Below are 21873 nucleotides of genomic sequence, written 5' to 3'. Positions count from 1 at the left end.
AGGAGGTCCCCATCGGTCATAGACCTAGGGGAAGGGAATAGGATGAAAGCAGGAGGGAGGGAAGAATGGGAGGATACAAATGATGGGATAACAATTGAGTTGTAATCTGAATAAATTAACTAAAAAAAGAAAAAAGAAATTAGTCTCGAGATAGGTATAATAGCACACACCTTTAATCCCAGCACTCTGGAGGCAGAGGCAGGTGGATCGCTATGAGTTCGAGGCCAGCCTGGTCTACAAAGGGAGTCCAGGACAGCCAAGGTGACACAAAGAAACCATGTCTCGAAAAACCAAAGAAAGAAAGAAACAAACAAACAAACAAATGAAATAAATTAGTCTCAGCTGGGCGGTGGTGGTACACACATTTAATCCCAGCACTTGAGAGACAGAGGCAGGCAGATCTCTGTGAGCTCAAGGGCAGCCTGGTCTACAGAGTGAGTTCTGGGACAGCCAGAGCTATACCGAGAAACTATGTCTTGAAAAAAGAAAAAAAGGAAGAAATTAAAGTCTCAATCACACTTGTCACATGCCTGTGATCCTAGCACTCAGAGGCTAAAGCAGGAGAATCACATATTTGATGCCAATTTAGGTCCCATACAAAAACACTGTATAAAAAAATTAAACTCTCTAGAAAGTATCATAAGGCACACAGCAAATGAAGACACTGTTATTTAAGACTAGCTACTAGAAATTGCTAAGAATATGAACAAAAATCAAAGGTATTTGAGTCAAAACCATTTTCTCTACCCTCTGATCTCAACGAGACTTTGCTCCACTCTATCCCACGACTGACTGATGGAACCAAGAACACAAGGCTCACTCCCCTAAGTTCTAACACTGAGGACAACTGTCAGAGCCAGACAACATCAACATTTACCTTGCCCTCAAATCAGTATCGCTGGTTGTAAGTTCCAAGAGAGCACAGGCACACGGCAGCATCTTCCTCCTCTCGGCCAGCCCTCACGGATGAGCTCTAAGCAGCAGCATCACTGCGATTCTGCAGGCCCTCTCTTGCTCTGGCTTGTAGGCAGCAACTGCTTCCATGATATGAGAGGCAAGTCAGGACGGTCTGACCCTGCTCTTCCCACTCCGCCTAGCACTGCTCTGGTGTAAATGTGAAATGCCCTCACAGGCTCATGTGTTTGAGCAGCTGTTTTCCAGCTGGTAGTCTTGCTAGGGAAGGTTCTGGGGTCTGGCTGGCAGAATTTAGTCACTAGGAGTGGATCACTGCTTCTTTATCCATCAAGATGTAAGGAGCTGCAGAGTCTCACGCCATCACAGACTACAGCCATGGACTTGTCAAGCTAAAACAACCCTCAGCTCCCTGAAGTTGTCTTTCTAGCAACTGCCCCAGCCATGAGAACCACTGCCCACTACAGTGGCTGAAGCACTCCGCTCCTCAGGGAAACAGTACCATCCTCACCCCTAGCCCACAACTGTGCATCAGAGACTGTTCTCAAGGAAGTTAAGTAACAGCTGAAAAGAGATCAGTCGCTTATTGGAGATACAGGTAAGGTGCTTCTTTCATGGGAAAGAATCAGGAAGCAGGTCATTTTTTCTGGGGTCAGAGCAATTTTCAAACATAAAACCCCAGAAACACTCCTTCAAATGAGTTCAACCGTGACTGAACTAGACTAGCAACTTTTGATTAAGGGTTGGGGGGCACTTTGAAAACAGCGAATCAACAACCAGCAGTTAGATGAGTAAATTTAAATCCTGCGTGTAGTGTTGTAGAGACAGAAGAAAGCCATATTAAACTATTCTCATCCCAGGACACCTTTAATCTTAGTGTTTAGGAGGCAAAGACAGGCAGATCTTTGACTTTGAGAGCAGCTTGGTTTTCATGGAAAGTTCTAGGCCAGCCAACAGCACATAGTGAGACTATATCTAAAAACAAACACATAAAACAGACACCACACTATCATCCCAGAGTGACTATGACCAAACCCAGGGTGGAATCCCTGAGTAGCAACGTCCTGCAGTCCTGCAGATGAAAAGTCAATTCGATTACAATAATCTAGCCAATCATTAAAATAATAAACAGCAATAATTAGCCATAAGAAGCAGGGAAAAGACCAGAACTCCAGTTGCTACTTTATCTAAAAGGCCACATTTCTATCCCTGGGTTCATGTATAAGTTTGTTTTTCAAAACAGCGTTTCTCTGTGTAGCCCTGGCTGTCCTAGAACTCACTTTGTAGACCAGACTGGCCTCAAACTCACAGAAATCTGCCTATGTCTGCCTCTCAAATGTGTGCCACCATGTCCAGTGTGGTTTTGTTTATATAAACAAGTTTTTAAAATAAAAATAAATTTTAATAAAAAACATTGCTAGAATACATAGAAACTCTATGTATAGCTATATGAATGTGTATATTAAGTTGAGTGTTATTGTAAATAAGTAAAAATGTGTCATAATGCTAAAGTATTTATAATCCTAAAATGTTAAAGTAAACTAATTGATCATCAATTGATGTGAGTTTGAGGCCTGTCTGGTCTACAGAGTGAGTTCCAAGACAGCCAGAGCTGTTACACAGAGAAACCCTATCTCAAAACACAAATAAATAAATAAATATTTAGGCTCGTCTAAGTGTAGTGTGCCAATCAACAGTCTGCAGTGGGGTGAAGTAACAGGGGCTTTCACAGTCACTCACCCCTCAGTTACTGACTCACAGAGAGCAACTTACAACCTGGCAAACATCTTTGTGGAATGGAAGTAAGACATTCTAAAATGTACCATACCATATTTTTACTGTACCATAAATACTCAGTACTGTGCTGTAACTGCCTGTACAGTCATACCCTTTCTAGGTTTGCAGCCTGTAATAATAGGCTACAGCATGATGTTTAGGTATGTTACAGGTGACCTCATCTAGGTTTGTTGAAGTACATTCTGTGATATTCATACAACAGTGATGTCACCTAACAAATGTATGCCCATCTTTCAGCAATGTATACAGCTATACTTAAAAAAAAAAATCCTTAAGCAAGAACCCCACTCATTTCAAAAACCAAAGAAAACAAAGAATACTGCTAAAACTGCTCTTGAATTCAATTTTCAAAAGCAGTATTAATGCATATTTTTATTTCTTTTATTAAAAGAATAAAAAATGAATAGTATAAAATAATATGTATATTGTAGTTTTATTTATAACACAAATAGGTCTAATATCTTTTGCCTGTATTGTACAAAAGAGTCAAGTGTCAATAGAGAAGGTAACCATCATGTTCAGTAAGCTGAGCCCAGAAAAGTTAAATGTCAGTTATTTTTCTCTCCAATGCAAACCATGCATGGCAGGAAAGCAGATGGGAAGCTATCTGGAGGAGTGAGCCCAGCGGGAAGACTAAGGGGGCCAAAGGAGGATAACAGGGTGGAAACTAGCAAAACACAAGGAAACGCATTTATTAAAAGTCCCAGTGAAACCTGGTATTTTGTATGCTAACTAAAATTAATTAATAAGAAAAGAGGCACTGGGAGCTGGGAAGACAGCTCAGCAGGCAAAATGCTTGTGTGAGGACAATGTGTGTTCTAATCCTCAGAATCCATGCAAAGCCCATACCTGCTAGCCCAGAACCCAGGCAGCCACACCTGCTAGCCCAGAGCTCCTGCGGTGTTTGAGAGAATTCCCAGAAGTTTGTGAACCACTGGCCTTCTGTACACAGCATCAAATAACAAGAGACCCCACTTCAAACTAAGCAGAAAACTGATACCCAATATTGTCCTTGAGCCCCCACCAAAGTGCCATGGCACACGTGAACACACATTGTACACACACATACACACAGAACAGACAGTAAAGAAAAGAGGCACTGGGAAGAAGGTTGCACTTGCTAGGAAAATGGCTATGGCTACAGACAGTAAAGTAGTAACTGTAACAATGGTTGTACTTTTAACATTAACCAGTATAATACATAAAACAATAACACAAAAAGAGGAAGAGTACTGGAGCTATGTAAGGCTAACACTGAAATATCACACTGGAATTAAACTAGTATGTAGTTGAAAATGACATTGATAAATTGTATATACACACACACACATATGTGTGTGTTTTACATATTTTCTGTATAGGTTAGCATGTATAAACTCTAAAGAACCCATTAAAAATAACCCAAAATATATTGATAATCATGAAATAAATTTAAATGTTTCAATTATTTCATGCAAAGAAAAATAAGTAGTATTTTTAGTAAAGTAAAGAAGAAACAAATGAAGAAAAAGATATTAAAACACACAGAAAAAATTAAAACAGCAATTATAACTACAACTGTACAATGCTAGTATTAAATGCAACTGGATTAAACTATCAATAACAGAGGCTGTTGCTGAAGATAATGAAGGAAATTTTATGATGATAAAAGGGTCAATCCATTAAACAAATGCACATGCCCAATAAAAGGATATAACATCAAACAGGCGCTGGGTGTGGTGGAGCACACCCTTAATCCCAGCACTCGGGAGGCAGAGGCAGGCGGGTCGCTGTGAGTTCGAGGCCAGCCTGGTCTACAAAGTGAGTCCAGGACAGCCAAGGCTACACAGAGAAACCCTGTCTCAAAAAACCAAAAAAGCAAACCAAAACAAACTAAACAGGCAATTGAACAATAATAGTCATAGACCTCAAATGACTAAGCAACAGAAGAAAAAAGAAACTCCATATCATATTCCAACAAGACATCTTCCAGCATAAACTGTAAATTTGATAATTTTTTTTAAAACCAATTTTAGTAAATATTTTAAAAATAGAAATAAAAAAGCAGTTCTCTTACTGCAATAGAATGAAATAAGAAACCAATAAAGAAAAAAAAATTGGGACACTAAAAACTGTGTGGGCATTAACTTCATGAAGGCATGGCACCATGTGCCTGTAATCCTAGCACCTGAGAGGCTAAGGAAAAAAATTATGAGCTTCAGGCCATTTTGGGTTACATTGTAAATTCTAGACCAGCTTGGCCTACAGAGTACCAGTCAGTCTTATATAGAAAATAAACCGAGCCGGGCATGGAGGTGCATGCCTTTAATCGCAGTTGGAAAGCAAAGTCAGACAGATCACAGAGTTCGAGGCCAGCCTGGTCTACAGAGTGAGTTCCAGGAAAGCCAGGGCTACACAGAGAAACCCTGCCTCGGAAACAAACAAACAAAGAAACAATCCGGTTAGACAGATGACTCAGCAGGTAAAGATGCTTGCCTTCAAGCCTGATGACCTAAGTGTGATCCTTGGAACACACATGCTAGAAGGAGAAAATTGAATCCCACAAGTTGTCTTCTGACCATTAAACACACACACACACACACACACACACACACACACACACACACACACACACCAAATGAATTAAAAAATTAAAATATAAACAAACAAACAAAGCTGGAGATATAGCTCATAGCAGAATACTTGCCCAGCATGCTGAAGTCCCTGGATTCCATTCCTGGTACTGCAAAAAAACAAACAAGAAGTAATCAGCCTACCCCTTTACAGTGAGTCTGATTCGCCTTTCTAAACTCTTCCCAGATCTATGTACCCACCCACTTCCCTTCCTATGCAACTGGGTCTCTTTTTTCCCCATCAAAGGCCATTTGTGTTGCCCAGATCTGCAATCAACATACCCTTAAGTATTCAAATATATCACAGAGAAAGCAGAAAACACTGTGAACCAAAGTAAAAGAAAAACACAACAGAACACACACAGCTAACACATGGCTCATCGGTAAATTTACAGCTGTACATGCAACAGAAATCTCATGCTTTTAATGTATAAGTGTGTGACCCACCAAAATGTGCCTGTCGTTTTATCTTTTTAATTTTTAATTAATTGTTTTACATATATATTTACATTATTACACATATATACAAGAAACTACCTACAGCAAGAAGAACCATTAAACAATCGGGAATTATATCTATGTTACATTCACAGTGTTCGTTTTATCTTTTATCACAAGAGACAACAGAAAGGCGAACAAAACCAGGTGCAGGCTAAGGGTGGCTCTGGTGACACACAGCCACACAGCTGTCATGACAAACCAAACTGATCAAACCTGAGACCTCCTGACAAAGTCTATCTTTTCCTTTGTCAGCAGACGGCCTGAGTCTCACGCAATCAACGCTGTCTCCTCGTCCCTTACCCCCTTTCTTCCTAGTACAATTTTTTCCTGATGGTTTGTTCTCTGTGTCTCAGTCATTTCTGTAATTGCTGTCCCCCTTGTCCCCAATGCGATCCTGGTTACCCTGCAGGGAGGCACAGGGACATGCAAGAGCTGCTCAACATGGCATCCCAAACACCATCTCCAACAACGGAGCAGTTGCCTGGGTCTTCCCTTCCCCAGCCTGACCGTAACCAGTAAGCTGTCTCTGGACATCTCTGAGTCTGTCAGCTCTTCCATCCTGTAGGCAGAAACCCCCTCTCCTTTATGCTTTCTGACACTTGTATGTGGTAGTTGGACAGTGGAATCGTCCATCACTGGGACCTGGTGAAGGTTCTAGACTATAGCCATGTCTGAGCGCCAGGGTTTAAGTGCCTCTCATCTTCTTGTCTCACCCCCCATCTAAGACTCTGGCCTGTAAGAAGACCTCCACGGGGCCAGCCATCCTAGGTTGAAAATCACTAAAAGTGGTTACTATGTCATCTGACAGGTTCAAGTCTTCTGTCCTGTGTTTTGTTGTTGCTTATTTAGTGTGGTTTATTTTCCCTTTTCTCTTCTTCCCCTTTCCTTCTTTCCACACTGCTGCCATCTGCCTTGGAACCCACTGTCTGCATCCCTACCCTCTGTACTTTCTTTTGAGGAAAAGAACGCCTTGATTATACTCTGCTGGTGGGAATGACTCCTTTCCCAACTAGGCCATTCTTACTGTACACGGCACCACCAACTCAGATACACTCGCATGCTCTCGCCATAAAACACCTACTATTTCCTCAAACACCTTATTTGCCGTTTTAACCTAGTACAGAAATTGGATTGTGATTTGGGTTTTGATTAGAACTAGCATGAAAATTAGTGTCTGTGGGGCTGGAGAGATGGCTCAGCCATTAAAGGCTAGGCTCACAACCAAAATCATCTGTGGACTGGGAGGATGGCTCAGTGAATAAACTGCTTTCTACACAAGCACTCGACTGAAGTTCAGATCCTCAAAACCCATATAAAAGCTAGGCAGGCATGGTGGCCCAGCTGAAATCCCAGTTCCTGGGAGGCAGACGGGAAATCCCCTGAGCCAACTAGCTAGCTAGACTGGCTGATCAGCAATCTTTGAGTGCAACTGAAAACTCTTGCCTCAGTCAATAAAATGGAGAGCAACTGAAGAAACATATATCAACTCTGGACACACCCACACTACTGTGCTGGCTAGATTTTAGGACAGCTTGATACAAGCTAGAGTCATTTGAGAGTAGAGAACTCCAAAGCCTTCATCAGCTCAGGCTGTGGGCAGGCCTGTAGGGCATTTTTTAAATTAGTGATTGAAGTAGGAGTGCCCAGCCCATTGTGGGTGGTGCCATGCCTGAGCTGGTGGTCCTGGGTTCTTTCTATAAGAAAGTAGGCACAGCTGAGGGCAGTGGCCTATGCTGTAATGCCAGCAATGGAGGAGACAGAGGCAGGCGGATCTCTGTGAGTTTGAGGCCAGCCTGGTCTACAAAGCGAGTCCAGGACAGCCAAGGCTACACAGAGAAACCCTGTCTCGAAAGCCAGAGAGAGAGAGGGAGAGGGAGAGGGAGAGAGAGAGAGAGAGAGAGAGAGAGAGAGAGAGCGCAGGCAGAACAAGGGGGAGCAGGCTAGTAAGCAGCACCTCTCCAGGACCTCTGCACCATCTCCTGCCTCCATTCTCTCCCTGACTACCTTTGATGATGAACTGTGACATGAATTGAAATAAACCCTCTTCTCCTCAGGTTGCTTTTAGTCACAGCGTTTCACAACAGCCGAAACCCTAAGAATCTGACACACACGTGAACATACATATATACACCCACTCTTTACCTGTTCAATTTCCTTAAAACTAGAGAGCCAGGACAGATTCCTTTACAGATCCAGGCTGCACTGTCTCAGACTACCCATAAGCCTGTGTGTGTGTGTGTGTGTGTGTGTGTGTGTGTGTGTGTGTGTGTGTGTGTACGTACACACAGGTGGAGTAGGTAGGGTTTTATATTACATTCCAGGACCACTTACTGTTAGGCACTAGATTTATAGGAATACTAGGTATGGAGGCTCTAAAAATATTCCAAAGGATCCTTTCTCTAAAGAAAAAGAAGATAATTGTCTTTCGCCTCAATATGGTTGTTTTGTTTATTTGATTGGCTGTTTTGTTTTGTTTTGGAAATGTACATAGCCCTGGCTGACCTGGAATCCAATATGCAAAGTAGGCTGGCCTCAAACTCATCGATCCCTCTGTCCCTATCTCCCAAATGTTGAGATTAAATGTGCTCGCATGTGATGGTGTACTTCATCTTACTTGGCTCAATATACTCTTACTACGCAGCCTTTTAATGGCTTTCTAAATTCTAATGCCATTTTTTTTTTCAAGACAGGGTTTCTCTGTGTAGCCTTGGCTGTCCTGGACTCACTTTGTAGACCAGGCTAGCCTCGAACTCACAGCGATCCGCCTGCCTCTGCCTCCCGAGTGCTGGGATTAAAGGCGTGCGCCACCATGCCTGGCTCGCCATTTTATATCTGAACTGCTGCTGCAAGAGACAAGAAAAGTATGAAATTGGTACACATAGACCTATGTTCAGTTATCCAAGATTCAAATTTTTTTAAAAAATCCTACAGCATCTATACAGCCTACAGTTGTCATTACATATAAAGCAACCCTTCTTTGAGAAGAAATAGATACTATATTCTATATGACACACCCTATGCGCAAACCTCATGGCTGGATTCAGGGTCTCCTGACATCCTCTCTCCTTAGTGCTTTCTCTACTACCACCACTTCCATGTGGCACCAGACCCCTTCTGCCTTACTGTGCTCCTCAGGAAGCTAGCCTTTACTTCTCCTATGGGACTATTGCACAAAGCTGGAACCTACTTGAAAGTTTCCCATCAACAGACACAGCTAACTAGAGTGGTGGGTGGCTTTCATTAGAGTGTATGTCTTCTTCCCCATTTCAGATCTGGACATGAAACTGTAAGCAAGACCCCAGGTAAATGTTTTCTGTTATAATCTGTCTTGGTCATGGAGTTTCTTCACAGCATAGAATAGTAACTAAGATACAGGCAAAACCAAAAACAAACCCTAAATGGGACTGCAGTTGTGAATGATGCCCACAGGGAACAAACAGAACCATTTCTTTGTCTTGCCAAGGGTATAAAGAAGTGGATAATGAAGCTAACGTGTTACAAGGCCTAGAAGATTAGTCAAAAAAGGGATGAAAACCCAACTCAGTTGTTTTTTCTGGTTTTCTGAGATAGGGTTTCTCTGTGTAGCCCTTGTAATCCTGGAACTCACTCTGCAGACCAGGCTGGCCTCGAACTCAGACTTGCCTGCTTCTGTCTCCCAAGCGCTGGAATTAAAGGCATGTAATACCATGCTTAGCTATTTTTCTTTTAAAAATTATTTATTGTGTCATCCTCCATGTAGGCAAAATCATTTGACTCTTTGTTGATATTGGGTGGGTCTGGTTATTCTGTTCTGATGCTCCACTGGGCCTTTTATCAGACCAGAGTACTCTGTATGCTAGACTGTCACCTTTTCTCTTGCTTGTGGAACTGGTACCCAGACAACACGCCACCATCACTACCATATTGTATAGCTGACACTGGCCTTGAACTCTTGATTCTCCTGATTAAACCTCACAGCTGGGATTACAGGTGTGTGCCACCATACCTAGATTCCAGATCAATTGCTTTCTTTTTTCTTTCTTTTTTTTTTTTTTTTTTTTTTTTTTCTTTTTTTGAGACAGGGTTTCTCAGTGCAGCCTCAGCTGTCCTGGATTCGCTTTGTACACTAGGCTGGCCTGGAACTCACAGTGATCCACCTGCCTCTGCCTCCTGAGTGCTGGGATTAAAGGCATGTGCCACCACGCCTGGCCTCCAGATCAATTTCTTTATGGACTTTTTTTTTTATGTCCTGGAACACACCACCCCTTTGTTAGGAAGGGATCTATTGATTAAATGAGGAAGACACAGTTCACTGACTGGAAGCCAAATTTGGAGGTGCCCCCAGAACAGGGTATTCATTTGCTTTTAAAACAAGAAAAGCTTCTCCTCTTACTATCTTTCAAGGAGTATTTGGTTTAGTAAGACTCATGCCCTGGGATTTCATAACTCCAGGGCATGCTATTAATTATTCCCAGGTCACATCAAATTAAAACTGTGGGTCCAATATTCTTAGAAAAGGTAATTCCTCTTAAATCCAAACATCCTTGTGGAATACAGACCCTACTACAAGAATTCTTGGCTGCTGGCTTACTCAAGCGTGTCTGTCTCCAGCCTGACGCTCAGCAGCCCACGTAGGAGCCATCACCACACGCAGGGTCTTAGGGTGAAGTTGTTGTTCACATCTGTTTTTATGGTCCTGAAGTTCTAGACTCCACTCAAGTGCCAGCTAAATATTTTACTGTTTTAATTTTAAACTACACCTGCTTTATATACCATTTTACCCAGATACATGACTTATCTTTATTTTTAAATGGAGCAACTCCAAATCTCAAGAAGCTATTCGGTATACCTGGATGGTGTTGCCTTAGGCACCGAGGGACAGTCCACCTGTTTGGTAATGTATTAGTCCAAAACCTAGTAGCATTACAACTTCACAATGGAATCCTGTTTAAACACAGTGATCATGGGTTCTTGATGTTGCCACAAGACAGGCCAGACTACTATACCATAGCAACTTTTTCTTTCTTCTTCATGTGTGTGACTGTGTGTGTGTATCATGTTTGTATGTGTGCATGCATGTGTGAGGGGAGGGCAGACAGACAGACATGTAGACAAAGACAGAGTCACTCTGTAGCAATGGCTGACCTAAAACTTGCTATGTAGATCAGGCTAGCCTTAAATCTGTTTCTTCCTCTGTCTCCCGAGTGCTGATGTTATGGGTATAGCCACTACACCAGGACACCATAATCACTTTAAATTTCCTTGCTGATGACCTTTCAAAAAGTCCAACATGTAGGGTTCTCACCCTAGAAGCCTGTATACTGTCCCCAGTGGAAAGCAGGCTAACATTGTGTTGTCTAACCCCAAGCCTACAAGACATCTTTGAGGGTTTCTAGGCATAAAAGGTTTTTGCTAAGTATGGTCCCTAAATTATATCCTACTAGTGAGAAGCATTAAAGGGAGAAGCAAGAAAGCCTCTCTGCTGGCAAAGAACATCAAAGGCATCTGACCAACTGAAGACCAAACTAAGTTGTACACTATCACTTCCAGTCTCCCTAATTCCTAAAAAATTTTGTGCTTTCTATATATAGTTTGTTTGTTTGTTTGTTTGTTTGTCTGTTTGTTTGTTTTTCCGAGATAACTTTTCTATGTGTAGCCCTGGATGTCCTGGACTCTCTTCATAGACCAGGCTGGCCTCGAATTCACAGAGATCTGCCTGCCTCTGCCTCCCCAGTGCTGGAATTGCAGGGGTGCGCCACCATGCCCGGCTACCCTCTATATATGGAATGCCAGGTTTGGCTTTTGGGATTTTAGCCTATAAATCATGACACATTCCAAGACCAATGGCCTATTCACTATAAACAACTACATCTGGTAGCCCAGTGATAGTCAAGCTACTTAAGCGCAGTAGCTACAACTACTCTGCTGGTTTACAAGGCTTAGATATTAACTTTATGGTAGCATATGAAGTTCAGAATTTGCCAAGTTCAGAGACTTTCAAAAATCAAGGGGCATCACCAACTTACCAAAAAACTGACAACACATCAAGCTCTACATGTGCCTTAAACTTGATATTCAACTGCCCTGCTCCCAACTTCAACTTCTCTGGATTATCAATATAGAGAGATCATTAAATAAACCTTTCCAGCCAATCATACTTAAAAATGTGTGTCTGGATAGCTCCAAGGCTGAAAGTGTACAGATGGCAGCAGTTTTATAGAAGCAGTTAAAGGGGTGGTTGATGCAGTGGCTGGCTGTCATGACACCATAGAAGCAAATGCCCTTCCTCCTTATGCCTTGGCCCCCTAAGCAGAGCTCCATCACCCTTACTCAGGTCCTACAACTAGGGTGAGAAAAGATCTTAAGTAGCTGCACAGACGTGATGAAGGAGTCCTAGTACTGCATGTCCACGATTTCTAGATGTTAATGGATGAAATTTTTGCATCAGTACATCTCTCTTCACAAGTAAAATAACTTGCTACAGGAGACAGGAGTAGGATAGCTTCTTACAGGCCAAAGTAATAGTATGTATGCCCTGCAAAGCATGTAGCTAACCCGAGCTCTCACATAGGATCCCACACAACCACATAAACAATCTGAGTTCCAGACTCTCCTGACTAATCAAAATGCCAAATGCCTCTTGGTCAGAGTGCTGGGATTACAGGCACGAGCCACCATGCCTTGTGGTGCTATTCTTAATAGGAATTCAAAATACATCCCAGAGATTAAATTTTGCTCAAACATCCCCTGGCATCATAATTTTTTTGTAACATTCTAAAGACAATCACCTATATTCTATCTTGAACAAAAGTATATGTGCATGTATGAAGATGGATAGACAGACAGACAGACAGACAGACAGACAGACAGACAGACAATGTGTATGTCTACATGTAACGGACATGAGCAGAGCTGGCAATGGGGAGCTTACCCCTTCACAAGGCAGCCAGATTTATCAAGTAGTTGTCATTATCAAAAGGCCATCTTCGGGCTGGAGAGATAGCTCAGAGGTTAAGAGCACTGGCTGTTCTTCCAAAGGTCCTGAGTTCAATTCCCAGCAATCACATGGTGGCTCACAAGCATCTATACTGAGATCTGGTGCCCTCTACTGGCATGCAAGCTAATGTGCAAGCAGAATACTATAAATAATAAATAAATCATTTAATAAATATTTTTTTAAAAAGCCATCCTCATGAGGTAAGAAAACTGGAAGTTTCTGAAAAATGATTTGATAATATTCATTCAATAGCTATATAAATTTCAAAACTATGTAAATCTTGCTCCTGCTACTGTGTACCCAATAGAAAGTAAGGAAAGGACACCTGTGAGATGTTTATTACAATGCTATTTATAGTAATAGTATTGGACTAGAGAGATGGCTCAGCTGTTAAGAGCACTGTCTGCTCTTTCAGAGGCCCTGAGTTCAATTCCCAGCAACCACATGGTGGCTCACAACTATCTACATTGGGATCTGACGTCTTTTTCTGGTGTGCAGGTGTACATGCAGATAGAGCACTCGTATGCCTAAAATAAAATATAATAGCGTTATCAGGAATTAACCTAGGTAGCAGTCAGCTCTCTGTCCCTAAGAAACAGTTGATTCAGATTCACAACTTTGGAGGCTCTGGTCCCTGACTGATCGGCCCCACTGCTTTGGCCTGTAATAAGGCAGTAAGCACATCACAGTGGGAGCAGGTGTCAACACAAACTGCTCACTTCATCCCCTGGAAGCAAAAAAGAGAATGAAGAAGCTAACTTTCTTTTTTTTTTCATTCTTTCTTTTTTTTTTAAGATTTATTTATTATGTATACAGTGTTCTGCCTACACGTACACTTGCATACCAAAGAGGGCACCAGATCTCATTATAGATGTTGTGAGCCACCATGTTGTTGCTGGGAATTGAACTCAGGACCTCTGGAAGAGCAGACAGACAGTGCTCTTAACCTCTGAGTCATCTATCCAGCCCAAAGAAGCTAACTTTCAAAGATATGCTTCAGTGATGCACAGACATCCTATTAGGCTCCAGTTTTTAAAAGGTTTCAATAAGTTCTCAATAGTGCCTGCCTGGGAACCAAGCCTTTCAAATGTACAGCACTGGAGAAATCCAACATTTAAGTATGACAACTAAATATTTAAAAATAGAGAAATAGCAGGAACCTAAGTAAGACAAACGTCATTCAACTTCACATGTAAAGGTTAAGGTAGGAAATATTTATAAAATCAGTGCTAAAAATATAAAATTATATATACCATGATTGAAATAATATACAAATAAGTCTATCCATTGGAAAAAACTGGAAAGGATGGGGCATACAGAAGTAAAATTTGTATTGATAGGACAGTTGAAAAAGCTGAAATTTTAAGTTACTTTAATGTTGTTAATTTTATTGTTTTAAAACATCCTTTCAGGCTGTGGGTATAGTTCATGGTAGAACATAAGCCTAGCATGTATAAGGCATGGATTCAATTCTTACCACCCCAAAACAGCCAAGGAGTTCTATTGAACCAATGTCAACCTCTTCCCTACCTCTGCTCTGCTCACAACTGCAATTTTCGTACACTGTATCTTTACACCCCCTGCAACCACACAAACATTACAATCTGAAGTGTCTGAAGATGACAGTTACCATCTTAGTCCCTTCAGTCTCTGGCACTCTGGCAGACTGGATGTTAGAGAGAGCCAGTGAGGATCTGAGGATGTCACTCACCAGGAAAGTCAGCAGTCTCAACAGAGCCAGGCTTGAGAAATATTTCAGAGCAGAGCAGAAGGATATGGGAAATAAGGAGAAAATGGAGGATGACCATGTTGGGCAGGCTGTCTCGAAGAGTGACAGTGCCACAGACAACAAGCATAAGAGGAAAATGATGTCTGGGCAGAAGTTGAAATTTTCTTTGAAGAGTGAGATGAGGGACCTATAGGAAATACGAGCCTGCACACTGATGAGACTATGAAGAACCTACAGGCACTCTGGCGATATGAGTAAGAATGGCCCCCATAGGTTCATACCCCTGAAACGCTCAATTAGGAGTATGGCCTTGTTGGGAGACGTTCAAAGCCACTGGGGGTGGGCTTTGATGTTTCAAAGGCCCATGTTGCGCCCGGAGTCCTCTCCACCTATAGATCAGGATGTTGCTCTTGGTGATTGTCCCAGGGCCTGCCTGTCAAGATGATAATGGACTAAACATCTGAAACTATAAGCCAGTCCAACAAAATGCTTTTTTCCCCCTTTGGTTTTGGTAAAAAAAAGAAAGAAAGAAAGGAAAGAAGGAAGGAAGGAAGGAAGGAAGAAAGAAAGAAAGAAAGAAAGCTTGTCTCAAAAAAAAATTTTTTTTTGAGATAGGGTCTCTCTATGTAGCAGCCATGGCTTTCATGGAACTCACTATGTAGACCAAGCTAGCCTTGAACTCATAGAGATCCTCCTGCCTCTGCCTCCTGAGTGCTGGAATTAGTGGCATTTGTATCACTATCAGCTGTAAGATTTATTTTACTTTTATTTTTTTTAAGATTTATTTATTTATTATTCTGTATATAGTGTTCTGCCTGCATGTACACCTTCTGGCCAGAAGAGGACATCAGATCACATTATAGATGGTTGTGAGCCACCATGTGGTTGCTGGGAATTGAACTCAGGACCTCTGGAAGAGCAGGCAGTGCTCTTAATCTCTGAGCCATCGCTCCAGTCCTTATTTATTTATTTGTTTGTTTGTTTGTTTGTTTATTTTGGTTTTTCGAGACAGGGTCTCTCTGTGTAGCCTTGGCTGTCCTGGACTCACTGTGTAGACCAGGCTGGCTTTGAACTCACAGTGATCTACCTGCCTCTGCCTCCCGAGTGCTGGGATTAAAGGTGTGTGCCGCCACACCCAACTCTAAGTGTTTTAAAATCTAAAACATTCTCATTATTTTCTTAACCATTATTATTATTGGTGTTATTACTACTAACTTTCCATATTAGCCATATCTGCCTTCACATGAAATCAAAAGAAAAATACTGCACCAGAATCTAGTTATTTTCATGCCTGACACTGTGAAAAAGCTAAGGAAAACAACAACAATAGCCTTGTTGTTTGGTTACGTTTGTCGTATTAGTTGAACTGAGACTGGGACCTCCCTTTCAATATACTAAACACAATCCCAAGTTAAGGATTTGGAAGATACTTTAGAAGCTACCCAGCATAGTCAGTGATCCATAAACTTGTTGTGCACATATGTCTGCTCAGCATGTGAGTGACTGGTACCCATGGAGGCCAGAAGAGGGTGTCAGATCCCCTGGAACTACAGTTACAGATGGATGTGAGCTGCCCTGTAGGTGCTAGGAACAGAACCTGGGTCTGGAAGAGCAGCCAGTGCTCTGAACTGCTGAGCACCCCTCCAGCCCATATAGCTCCCCTTCCCACCCAACAGGCTGGAAATGTTTCTGTTTCAGAACCCTTTACCTACGATGTCAGCTCACACAACAAACATTTATCCAGACAACTGCCAGGTCGCGGTACGTCTGTTCCTACAACAGACCAGGGCCATAGCAAGTCCTCAGCCTTAAGTCTGTGCAGAAACAAGTGAGTCAAGGGCTCTCAGCTCTGCCTATCAGCCCCACTGGCTGCAAGCCGGCCAGCCAACCCCTCAGCCCTTCCCAGTGATCAAACTGCAATGCTTGCCATGGCTGTTGGTATCATTCTTTTTCTCTCTCTCTCTCTCTCTCCCTAATTCAGGCTAATCTGTAAAATTTTTCTTCCCTAAGTCCCTCATGACCATACATCAATCAGAGTTGTGCATACTTCTATTGTCAGAGACTTAGAATATTTTTAAGTACTAAATAGTTTAAGTACTTAAATATGAAAAAACAAAACCATAAATATATAGCTACCTTTAATAAAAATAAAACACATTGAGATTGCTAGACAATCTTATACAACAACATTTATCTCCTTCTAAAAGACTTGTACTTTTTGACTAAAAACTCCCTGACGTCAGCGACTAGTTTGTTTCAGTTTTCAAGCCTGGCATGCTCCACTAGACTCTGTTACTGTGACATGACCTGAATACAAGCTGAAAATGTCACCTGTGTTTAAGTGAAGCAATGAAGGGTCACTAAACTTGGCCTTACTTGACTGGGCCAGGCCTCTTCTTCCTCATCACAGTCTAGACCCTGATGGGATATCTCAGTAGTGCTGCCCTCCTCAGCAACACCGTGATCCCCACTGAGCATTCTGGTGGCATCGGCTGTGACTTTTACTTTCATGCTGTGAAAGCCAGAGGAGACCGAACTCATTCGAAGGCTCACTGGCTCCCCATCAAACAGTAGTAAGTGTGAGTTCACCCCTTCTTTAAAACCAGGAGGTTGGTAGTCATGTGGTGTCACTGCAGAAAAGACAAACATATTGCAAATTAAGTAAGTGACATCGATACTTCATATGCAGTAACATCATCTTTCAGATGCCTATAAATCCTTCTACTCAGGCATGACCTCATTGAGTACGTGAGAAGGAATCTGACCAAAGGTGTCTACCTACCTGAGTTGTAATAGTGGAGTCTCATAGTAAGAAGAACATCATTGGGAAGGGGCCCTAGGTTCTGCATCAGTACATACAGCTGATGGATCAGTAGGGAACAGGCTTTCTTAATGTCGTCACTGCTTGTCCCACTTTCAAAGCTTGTACTACTGCTACAGTCAGGAAAAATGGCACTTTTCAATCATACATGATATTTACAATATTCTCCAAAACAAAGCAACTTTTGCCTATGTCATCTAATAAATTAAACATCAGGACATTTTGTAGACAGTTTTTAAGAGGTAACTTAAAGGAATGATAACACTTTCTGCAATGTATATTCAAAAGATTTCTGAAAAAAAATAAAAAATAAAAAAGAGATTTCTGAATAACAAACACTACTAAAGCATTTTAAATATCATTTTTAAATTTTGGCTTTCAAATAACCACGTCATAATACTGAGAACAATGGATTTGTAATTAGGTGACCGAATCTAATATCAGCTATACTGTTAGCCAGGTCAGGTCATTTGCACACATTCTAGGTCAGTTAACCCATTTGTGAGATAAGCTTATAGACTTTCTGCAGCTCTCCAGGCATGAAATCAGCCACTAGCTCTCTGCTTACCTACCATCTGATTGTCTCTCAAGGAAACCCCCTCCTCACTCTTACATGGATCACTAAAGCAGCCACTCTTCTGTGGCTTTCTTTTTTGTCTACATTGCAAGACATTCTCCATGCTACAGCCAAATTAATACTCCCAATAGAAAGGTCTGTTTATGTCACCTTCTTGCTTAAAAAACTCTATTACAGCTATCACCTTTAAATAACTACGAGGAATGGTGTATGTGTGACTATTTTTTCACCTCCACTCGCCCCTGCAGCTACTACCCAATTTATTTCAAGCGCATGCATTTGCAGCTGTACTGTGCTTTCTGATTCTTTCCTGATGCTACTGTAACACCTACCTGGCTCATGTGCCATCTCTTCAAGGAAGTCTTCTGTGTTCTTTACACCTTCCCCCTCAGAAGAATTATCTGTCCCCATATAGACTAGGAATGGCTAAAACTCCCATCTTCATAGTACTAGGTTTTGGTCTCCAGATACCAAATAAATATTTGCTGAATTAATAAATGAATAAAATTGCTGGGCTAATTATCTTCTAACTCAAAACTTTCTTTCTCTCCAAAGTTTTTTCCCCAGTTATTCTCACATTTGGGTGTCTTCAAGAACAAGCTACAATGGCAATGTATCTGCAGTCCCTTGAACACTAGCACACAGCACTGAAAAATAACAATCCCAAATAATCACACTGTTAGGTCTTGCTCTGATTTTTGGAGGCAGTGAGAACTCACAAAGTAAATAAATATATACTAAATGGACATTTTAACTTCTCTAACAAATTCCAATGACTTAAAAGTTTTGTCTACTAGGATTTTTAATCAGCCAGAATGAACGGTTATAGACATGTAGCTCACGGGGCCCCAGGAAACATCAGAAGATCACATTCAGGCCCTCCTTTAAGCAGTATTTCTAGAATTTATTCTATATACTATCTTCTCAGCTCCTTAATATTTAAAAAATGTACCCATTTGCTTTACTGTTTACTGTTGGCATATATGTCTCTAAAACAAGCAAACAAACAGAAAGATTAATCTGGTTGTCAAGAAAAAAAAATATATATACATACACACTGTTTTGGAGAGCAAAGGCAAGTGTTTATGTGGGGGAAAAGTTAAAATAATGTCATATGCAGCTGAGCTTCATAGAGCACAACCTTGCCTATATGTTAAGTTCATGGTTGGCCTGAGCCACATGAGATGCTACCTCAAGAAGAAAGTGATGTGCAACCTGTAAAATAGTATATAACTACTAATTAGTTGTGGCTAATACTTTACATCTCCTTTCTGGAACTGGCTTTTCTTATATCTGAGTACTTTCTGCAAGTCTCACAAATGAGAGGATAATTAAGGAAGTGAGTATTGGAAAGATGCTCAAGTTCCTCAGGGGAACTATGGAAAAGGCAGCATTTTGCCATATTTCTTTTCAGAATTGTTCCTTCCAGAGTACCTATCGTCCCTGTTTGAAGACGTTTGTTAACAGTCTTTTCATGGTATCTCTGTCATCTTCTATTCTGCTTCATCAGCAGCCTTGGTTCTCTAGACCTGCTGGCTGATCTGGAACCAGAATTCCTGAGAGAAGACTGCTGCTCACTAACAACCATCTCCATATGCACCTGTATGCATCTGTATGCATCCTTGGTTTTGCTATTTGACCCATTACTATATCTAAAAACATGGACTTTAAGACTTGATAGGGCCTTTAAACCCAGCACTTGAAGGCAGAGGCAGGCAGATCTCTGAGTTAGAGGCCAGCCTGGTTTACAGAGAAAATTCCAGGACAGCCAAGGATACAGAGAAACCCTGTCTCAGAAAACAAAACAACAACAAAGACTTGACAGGAAAACACAGTGCATATGAATTTACCCATATAATGGCACACATAGAAAATGCTATGTGTATGGATAAGCAGATGACAATGTTTGCGTACACAGGCAAATAGTCCAGGAGTTTCATGTCCTTCAGGCTGTTTGTATTGAAGTTGGAAAGGACCAACGTCTTTGCATGCCAGCAGAGCCACTGGATTTATAGCTAGAGATGGTCATTTGGGTTCTTTATTTAACATCATGTTGACAGCCTCATTAATATATTTTAATTAAATATATTCTCTTTTCAAGACTTATTATTTTCAGTTATCAGTAGGTATGTGTCTGCATGTGGGCATGTGCACATGAGTACAGGTACCCTCAGAGGCATGACTTCCCTGGAGCTGGAGTTACAGACAATTATAAGCTGCCTGGTATAGGCACTTGGAATCAAACGCAGGTTGTCTGGAAGAGTCCTTTCTTTACCACTCCAGTCCCCTTATTAGTATCATTTTAAGTGCCATAACATCCAACATCCACCACTGCCTCTGCTCTCACCAGCTTAATCTACAGACATCAGGCCTTAAAACAACATTATAATTTCTATTTGTAATAGTAGAGTCTAATAGTGTTTATGAGAAAATGACAAAAAGATGCAAGACTTTCTGCTGGCCACATAGAAGCTTGTATTTACTGCATTCCTACATATTTCTCATGTTCATTAAACAGTAGATTCTACCTGTCAAAGTCCATAGTGATTCCCTTTTTTGTGTATTTGAATTTGAACTGGTATATTTCAGTCACTTTCTAGAAAAACGAAGAGAACAGAAAAAAGTTAATTTTAAAACAAAACCAGATTTTTACCTCATAAAAAGGAGCATTTCGTTGAGTATCTCCTATGCTTCCTCTGTCTGTCTGTGTCACAGCATTACTTTACCCAGGAGTGATGGTTCCGGGGGGAATGACAATCTATCTCCTCTCAGCTAACACTAAGCTAGGCAGCAAACATCTCCATCAGGTGTTACCAGTGAGGAATCATTCATTCATGTAATGAATGTTTTATCAAGTGTCTACTTGGAGCTAGACACTGGAGTCACAGTGGTGAACAAGGTAGAAAAGATTTTTTTTTCCATAGAGAGGTCAAGAAAGACTTGCCTGAAGATGTGGTGTTTTGAGATGAGCCTCAAGTAGGGTCAGTCACATACAGACCTGTGGGACAATGACTCAGACAGGACAGTAATGCATAAGCTCTGAACTGAGAAGGGATTTTTTTTTCAGAATTTAAAAAAAAAAGGTAACTAGCTGGAAATAAGAGAGATGGTTGTGAAATCTTGTTGATAGTAGTAAGGAGGATTTTATTCCAAGTTCACCAATACTTACGTTCTCTTTGTATACCTAAGAATACAGTGTGTTGGTCTGAATAATAAGTAATGGTGCTCCCTCACAGGCTAGTATATTTGAATGCTTAGTCACCAGGAAGGGAGTGGAATTATTTGAAAGGATTAGAAGGTGTAGCCTTGTTGGAGAAAGCGTGTCGGTGATGACACCGAGCCCAGTGTCTGTCTGTCCATCTCCCTCACTTCCCTCTTGGCCTACAGACCAGAATGTAGCTATTAACCTCTGATCCAGTGCCTGCCTGTGTGCTGGCATGCTCCTTCCCACCACGATAGCAGACTAAACCTCTGAAACTGTAAGCAAGCCCTAGTTCAGTGCTTTTTCTTGTAAGAGTTGCCTTGTTCATGGTGTTTCTTAATTGCAAAAGAACAGTGACTGAGACAGGGAAGAGCCAGGTGTGGTGGCGCAGGCCTTTAATCCTAGCACTTAGGAGGCAAAGGAAGGAAGATCTCTGTGTGTTTGGGGCCAGCATGGTTCACCCAATGTGTTCCAGGACAGCCAGGGCTGTGCAGAAAAACCTTGCCTCAACAAACAAACAAACAAACAAAAAACAGGGGTGGGGGATGGAGAAGAAAGAGAGAGCGAGAGAAAGAATACTGACAGGGAAGCCATAAGAACAGCTAGAAAGCTGCTGTGGTAATTTAGGGAAGACGTAAGTGAATGGCAATAGAAATTTTAAAACTTGGAAAAGGAACTAGGGACTAGGGACTCTGACATCAAGTCTTGTGTTCTGCACTAAAAACTACTACTGTCATCCATTCTCG

General features: G+C 41.5%; 1 protein-coding gene across 2 annotated transcripts in view; it reads right to left on the bottom strand.

The window, feature by feature from the left end:
• The window catches only part of HORMAD2 (HORMA domain containing 2), an 87397-nt gene that overhangs the window by 39983 nt on the left and 25541 nt on the right, over positions 1-21873 (bottom strand). For both annotated transcript variants that reach the window (XM_084798766.1, XM_084798765.1), the window contains exons 8-11: positions 20454-20521; positions 17310-17461; positions 16904-17157; positions 5396-5431 (exon numbers count right to left, since the gene is read on the bottom strand). In XM_084798766.1, the coding sequence (XP_084654892.1) occupies positions 5396-5431; positions 16904-17157; positions 17310-17461; positions 20454-20521 (510 nt within the window). The remainder of the gene's footprint in view (positions 1-5395; positions 5432-16903; positions 17158-17309; positions 17462-20453; positions 20522-21873) is intronic.

This window comes from Acomys minous (genome assembly GCF_964271855.1).
Source record: "Acomys minous genome assembly, chromosome: 10".
Classification (NCBI taxonomy): domain Eukaryota; kingdom Metazoa; phylum Chordata; class Mammalia; order Rodentia; family Muridae; genus Acomys; species Acomys minous.
Note: the sequence above shows the minus strand (reverse complement) of the source record. Positions and strands in the feature narration are given on the sequence as shown.